A 7,698-nucleotide genomic window follows, 5' to 3' on the forward strand; every position below is an offset into this window, starting at 1 on the left:
TGAAATCAGCTAGATGCGAAAACAATCAGTTCTAATTTCCTTAATTAGTGGACAGAATCACCTGTTTGAAGAGCATCCTGGATAAAGTAAATGACCAAGTACTTTTTGTCTGTGTGTGTTAAGTCATGACTGACTTTTTGCCACCCCATGGACTGGCCCACTAGGCTTCTCTGTCCATGGAATTTTCCAGGCAAGAGTACTGGATTAGATTGCCATTTCCCTCTCCCGGGTATCTTCGTGATCCAGGGATCAAACCCACATCTCCTGCATTGGCAGATGGATTCTTTACCACTGGCACCACCCGGGAAACACATTTTGTCTATCATTCCTAATTTCTCTGCAATGAAATAGGTAATTGCTCTAATGAAGTATGATTAAGTATAACATATGCCTTCATCCATAATCCACCTTTTGTACCTATGGCTGACTCATGTTGAAGTTTGATAGAAAAAAACAAAATTTGCAAAGCAATTATCCTTCAATTAAAGAATAAATAAATTTAAAAAAGAAAAGAAAGAAATGGAGAATAGAAAAAAAATAGATCAGAGATATAAAGGTTTATGAGAAAGTTGTAAAGGACAAAATTATTGGGATATTTAAGTAAACATATTATTATTTTATTGATATGCCCCACATCAGAATGCAATGAAAGAGAATTTTTAAGATGACTGATAGGATTAAATACTGGACTCAGTTAGTTTAATTTCATGAGAATGATATTTTTAATTTATATTAAGTGTCATGTAACACATAAGCTTAACTAAAAGAAGACCTACTTAAGATTTTGGTTTGGAGTCCATTTATTATCCAATGCTTTGACAAAAATTTGATTTCCTAGTTTCCTATTTATTTATAACTTCCCCATCAAGTTAAGAAAAATTTGAAACAAATTATAGTCATATTTAACATGTATGCATCCTTCACATATCATTGATACTTTAATAAAACATTTTAATGCATCTCATAAATAAGAAATCTGTTGTCATACCATGTTCATATAGTTAAACAAAATATGCACCAAAATTTTGATCAGTTTTATTCTTTTATTTGAAGGCTCAGTTACTTTGGCTAAATCACATTAGGGGCTAAATATGAGATTAATTTTAAGGTTCTAGAGTTAAATACAATATTTTTTTATCTTCCACAACTGTGCTGCCTCAAACACATCAGTTAAATAAAAATTAGAATCAAAATAAAGCTAAAGTTTCCCTTGTGAGGGTTAGTGAACATGTATTATTAAGAATTTCTTTATTAGACAATCTTGATGTATTTTTCAAAATTTGCCTGCATATTTGAATTATCTTTACTGTATTTCTTATCTGTCTAATTCCTATTTTGAAACTGATTCTTGTCAATCAACATTTTTGTGTGTAATATATAGATTTTGAAGCAGAAAGACTGATAATAAAGAATTTTAAAAATGACTATATTGTCGATACTCAAATAATACATTTAGTACACTTAATACCTTTAATGTTAATAAACTTGATGGTTTTATAAGATATTTTATTAATATAACCATTCAAACTAAACTGGAATTTTTATAATACATTTGTGTGTATATATGTGCTTTCAAGAGTAATATGTGAGTTCTTTGAATTAACAAAGAGATAAACAGTTGATTTAGTTATATATTATATTTGTACCATATATATTTCTCTAAGGATTAAGTAAGATTTTCCTTTTTGATTTGACAACTCCATAGTTGAAAAATTATTTATTATATGAATTAAGAAAAATTTTCACATGAATGGTGGAACTATCTGGGAAAATGAAGACATAGGACTTTGTTTTCCTTCTAAAAGTGATTTTAAGCTGATTTGCTCATTCTCTATTTGATGTATGCATGTCTCATTATAACAAAGACATAGTGCATTTCATGTTAGTAATATAAGCTATTGGTAGGTCACTGAATTCAGCTCATTCCCACCCACAGCAGATTTTTCATTCATCTGTATAGCACACTGAAGAAAAACAAGAGTCATGATACTGAAATCTTGGTCCTAAATACAGTAAATGAAATATCGAATTGCTTCAATACTGGAGACTTTAGGAACAGATACTGATGACCTTTTAACATTTTGCTTGTTTGTTATGGACTTTGCTTTCTTCTTACTCCACTGAATAAGCAACAGTCTGACATAGGGAAATATGAGCCATAATAAAACACTACATTGTGGTTTATATAGTCATGTGCTTCTTTTAGCAATACCTTTTCTAAAGAATTATTATCTGTCATCAGGAGATATTTACAATTAGTACTACTTATATCCAAGGGTTCTACTTCCCTGGATACAATCAAATGTAGATCCAAAGTATTGTGAAAATAATGATTTGCAGAGTTCAAAAAGTAAAACAAATTTGCAGCACATCGACAACTAGTTTAAAAGCATTTAAATTGTATTTACAACCTTTTAGACAACATGCACATTATATTAGGTTTTATAAGTAATCTGTAGATGGGTTCAAGTACGTGAGAAGAGGTGTGTTGCTTATATTGTGAATTGCCGGGGTCCAGCCCCGGTGGATCCAGGGAATTCGAAGTGGGGACAGCGTCGGTGAGGATCAGGAAACAACTGCTTAATTAAATGTTAATTAAGGATATAAAGAGTGGTTAAATAAGGATAGCTCAGTGAGGAAATTCAGTGGACAAAAGAGGCTGAATAATTCAGCCAGAAGGTGAGAGACAGAACGACATGGGGAGACCAAGTTTCGGTGAACAAGGCCTGCACTTTATTTTCCAAAGTAGTTTTTATACCTTAAGTTATGCATAGAGGATAATGGGGGAAGGGGTAGAGTCATGCAATAAGCCAGGCTTTCTTCCTGCAAACTTAATCATATGCAAAAGTTTAGGTGATTTGCATCATCTTCTGGCCCGGAGGCCTGTTAACATTTTAAGATCCTTTCTTCAGAAAACTTATTTTTCTCTAAAGGTGATTAGTCAGGCGCCACCCTCCAAAAGCATTAGATAAAGTTGCATTCTTATAGGGCAAAGATGTGGTGGGCTATAACAAGAAAAAGAATTAACTCAAGGGTCCAAGGTTACAAACATTAAAGCTACTACTTACATTCCTATGCACCAATTATATTAATCAATACACTGCCAGGGACACAGCAGGTAAGGGATATGGAAACTTAGCAGCAAACATTGGCCCAACAAGTGAAAAACCCTTCACCAATACAATTTCTAATCAATCTTTTAACTGCTTAAAGGAATCTGTATTCAGACAGTTTAGAACATCTCATGCCTCTCACGGTTGTGAACTAAAACACTCTTGTCACGCCCAGGAACTTTAATAACTGGAGCAGTAATTTAACTCTTTTTCAGAGAGAGGTGGTGGGGGACAGCCCCCCTGTAAAGTCAGAGGCGTAGGTGAGAGCACAAAGCAGTACAGTAGGCAGACTCTGGTTTTGGGGTAGATGCTCGAGAATTTCCAGAAGGACTCCTGAGGCTTGATTGCGCCTTTGCGTATGCCGAGCCTCCTTCTTCATGACCTTTGCCACAGGCAGAGTTCCTCATGCTGGCTCCCGGCAGTAAATATCTTCTCATTTTATATAAAGAACTTGTGCATCTTTCATTTTGGTATGGGGGAGGGGAATTCTGGAACTATGTGCTCCACACCTAGGGATGACTGTATCTTATACTAATTATAGAAAATTCAGGTACCAGAATGCCTAAGTGGTTAAGGCATTGGACTTAAGAGCCAATGGATTTATATCCTTGTGGGTTCGAACCTCACTTCTGGTACAAGTGGATCTGCTTGGGCTTCCCTGGTGATTCAGACTATAAAGAACCTGCCTGCAATGCAGGAAATCCAGGTTCGACCACTGGGTCAGGAAGATTCCCTGAAGGGAATGGCTACTACACACTCCAGTTTTCTTGCCTAGACAGAGGAGCCTGGTGGGCTGCAGTCCATGGGGTTGCAAAGAGTTGTACATGACTAAGTGATATTACAATGATAATAATAATAATCCTATTTCCTAGTAATCTGGGGACATGATAAAGTTACATAATTTTCACGTTGGTTTTTAATTTTTAATTTTTATTTATTTTAATTGGAGGTTAATTACTTTACAATATTGTATTGGTTTTGCCATACTTGTTTTTTTTTTTAATTTATTTTAATTAGAGGCTAATTACTTTACAATATTGTATTGGTTTTGCCATACATCAACATGAATCCGCCATGGGTGTACACGTGTTCCCAATCCTGAATGCCCCTTCCAGCTCCCTCCCCATATCATCCCTCTGGGTCATCCCAGTGCACCAGCCCCAAGCATCCTGTATTCTGCATCAAACCTGGACCGGCGATTCGTTTCTTATATGATATTATACATGTTTCAATGCCATTCTCCCAAATCATTCCCCCAATCCCTCTCCCACAGAGTCCAAAAGACTGTTCAATACATCTGTGTCTCTTTTACTGTCTCGCATACAGGGTTATCATTACCATCTTTCTAAATTCCATACATATGTGTTAGTATACTGTATTGGTGTTTTTCTTTCTGGCTTACTTCACTCTGTATAATCGGCTCCTTGGTTGGTTTTTAACATTTAAATTTAACACTATCTTTTGATGTAAAGCGTAAAGCATCTGTCTACAAAGCGGGAGACCTGGGTTCGATCCCTGGGTTGGGAAGATTCCCTGGAGAAAGAAACGGCAATCCACTCCAGTACTCTTGCCTAGAAAATCCCATGGATGGAGGAGCTTGGTGCAGGCTACCGTCCATGGGGTCGCAAAGAGTCCGGCACGACTGAGTGACTACTTCACTTCACTTCACTTCTGATGTAAATGTATTTGCTCACATTTTACAAATTGTAAACTTCATGCATACTGTAGAAAATCTGGGATTAGCACTCAGATGTGTATTTTCTACTATAATAATTTTGGGATTAAAAACTCTTATATTCATTTGTCTTTGTGGATTTTAAGATGACATAATATGAAAGTGAGCAGTCATGAATTTAACAGAAAATAAATTAGAAGTTAAAACATGTAAACTGACACTATTTTTAACATGAAAATTTAATCAACAGCAGTTAATTTATTTTTATAGAGTAATGCATCCACTTGGACACAACTTTTAATCACTGGACTGTTCCCTCACTGAAAAGGATTTCTCAGAAACAGATGTGAAGATATAATTGGTGGACTCGATTTTTGCCATATATTGCTTTTGGAATGTAAAAATGAAGACTGAGATGTCAGGGTCACCATCAGACTTAGATTTATACAGGATTCAGATGAAAAATAGCACTGAGGTCACCATGTTTATACTGATGGGCTTTACAGATGATTCTGAGGTGCAAATCTTTCTATTTTTACTATTTCTAGCAATCTATCTTTTTACAATGATAGGAAATTTGGGGTTGGTTTTCTTGGTCATTATGGATTCCCGGCTCCACAACCCCATGTACTATTTTCTGGCAGCATTATCATTCTTGGATGCCTGCTATTCTTCTGTTATCACCCCCAAAATGCTGATCAATTTCCTATCAGAGAATAAAACCATTTCCTTTCTTGGATGTGCCACACAGATGTTTCTCTTTCTTACTTGTGGGACCACAGAATGCTTCATCCTGGCTGCAATGGCCTATGATCGCTATGTAGCCATCTACAACCCTCTCCTGTATTTAGTTACAATGTCACCCAGAGTCTATGTGCCACTTATAATTTCCTGCTATGTTGTTGGTGTCTTGCATGCTACTTTACACACAGGGGCTACTTTTACCCTCTCCTTCTGTGGATCCAATGAAATCAGACATGTGTTCTGTGACATCCCTCCCCTCCTCGCTATTTCTTGCTCTGACACTCGCATGAACCAGCTTCTAGTTTTCTATTTTGCAGGCTCTATTGAGATATCCACCATATTAATTGTTCTGATCTCCTATGGTTTCATCCTGTTGGCCATTCTGAGGATGGGTTCTGCTGAAGGGAGAAGGAAAGTCTTTTCTACGTGTGGCTCTCACCTAACTGGAGTGTCCATTTTTCATGGTACGGTTCTCTTTATGTACGTGAGACCCAGTTCCAGCTATGCCTTGGATCATGACATGATCGTGTCTGTATTTTACACCATCATAATTCCCATGCTGAATCCCATCATCTATAGTTTGAGGAACAAAGATGTCAAGGATGCGATGAAGAAAGTGTTAGGGAAAAATTGGTTTATCAACAAAGTATATTTTTCACACTAAACATTAAATTGAAATAAATTATGACTGGTGTTTATTGTTTTCAAATAAAAAAGTTGTAATTAAAATATTTTCTGTTTCTTTATTTGTGTCTACCTGTTATTCTTAGATGTTTAAAATAAAGATTATAGTCAACCCACCACATATGCAGTTTTTGCACATGCAGGAAACTGTGACATCTATATACATCTATCTGCACATAACATGGGTATGTAATATGTATTTTATTATCATATTCAGATGAAGACTTTACATATATATATATATATGTATGTATCTACAGATAAACACATACACATGTATACACAAACACACACATATATGCATGTATACACACTGGGTGTTTTTCAGGAACTCTCTTGCTTTTTTAATGATCCATCGGATGTTGGCAATTTGATTTCTGGTTCCTCTGCCTTTTCTAAAACCAGCTTGAACATCTGGAAGTTAACGGTTCACGTATTGCCAAAGCCTGGCTTAGAGAAGTTTCAGCATTACTTTACTAGCGTGTGAGATGAGTGCAATTGTGTGGTAGTTTGAGCATTCTTTGGCATTGCCTTTCTTTAGGATTGGAATGAAAGCTGACCTTTTCCAGTCCTGTGGCCACTGCTGAGTTTTCCAAATTTCTTGGCATATTGAGTGAAGCACTTTCACAGCATCATCTTTCAGGATTTGAAATAGCTCAACTGGAATTCCATCACCTTCACTAACTTTGTTCGTAGTGATGCTTCCTAAGGTCCACTTGACTTCATGTTCCAGGATGTCTGGCTCTAGGTATGTGATCACACTATCGTGATTATCTGGGTCGTGAAGATCTTTTTCATACAGTTCTTCTTTGTATTCTTGCCACCTCTTCTTAATATTTTCTGCTTCTGTTAGGTCCCTACCATTTCTGTCCTTTATCGAGCCCATCTTTGCATGAAATGTTCCCTTGGTATCTCTAATTTTCTTGAAGAGATTGCTGCTGCTGCTGCTGCTGCTAAGTTGCTTCAGTCGTGTCTGACTCTGTGCAACCCCATAGATGGCAGCCCACCAGGCTTCCCCGTCCCTGGGATTCTCCAGGCAAGAACACTGGAGTGGGTTGCCATTTCCTTCTCCAATGCATGAAAGTGAAAAGTAAAAGTGAAGTCGCTCAGTTGTGTCCAACTCTTTGCGACCCCATGGACTGCAGCCCACCAGGCTCCTCCATCCATGGGATTCTCCAGGCAAGAATACTGGAGTGGGGTGCCATTGCCTTCTCCGAAGAGATCACTAGTCTTTCCCATTCTATTGTTTTCCTCTATTTCTTTGCATTGATTTCTGAGGAAGGCTTTCTTATCTCTCCTTGCTATTCTTTGGAACTCTGCATTCAAATGGGTATAACTTTCCTTTTCTCCTTTGCTTTTCACTTCTCTTCTTTTCACAATAAAACATCTATTTCTGCTTTATTGACTATGCCAAAGCCTTTGACTGTGAGGATCACAATAAACTGTGGAAAATTCTGAAAGAGATGGGAATACCAGACCACC

General features: G+C 36.8%; 1 protein-coding gene across 1 annotated transcript; it reads left to right on the forward strand.

Moving 5' to 3' along the window:
- The first annotated feature begins 5,155 nt into the window (after positions 1-5,155).
- Positions 5,156-6,196, forward strand: OR5T1B (olfactory receptor family 5 subfamily T member 1B). The gene has a single exon (XM_010812921.3). The coding sequence runs from the start codon at positions 5,192-5,194 to the stop codon at positions 6,194-6,196; it is 1,005 nt and encodes a 334-aa protein (XP_010811223.1). The 5' UTR covers positions 5,156-5,191.
- Positions 6,197-7,698: the final 1,502 nt, after the last annotated feature.

The sequence above is a fragment of the Bos taurus genome, chromosome 15 (assembly GCF_002263795.3).
Source record: "Bos taurus isolate L1 Dominette 01449 registration number 42190680 breed Hereford chromosome 15, ARS-UCD2.0, whole genome shotgun sequence".
NCBI classification, from domain to species: domain Eukaryota; kingdom Metazoa; phylum Chordata; class Mammalia; order Artiodactyla; family Bovidae; genus Bos; species Bos taurus.

Excerpts from the sequence above, each read along its gene's own strand:
- OR5T1B (XM_010812921.3), top strand. The coding sequence starts at position 5,192 with ATGAAGACTGAGATGTCAGGGTCACCATCAGACTTAGATTTATACAGG.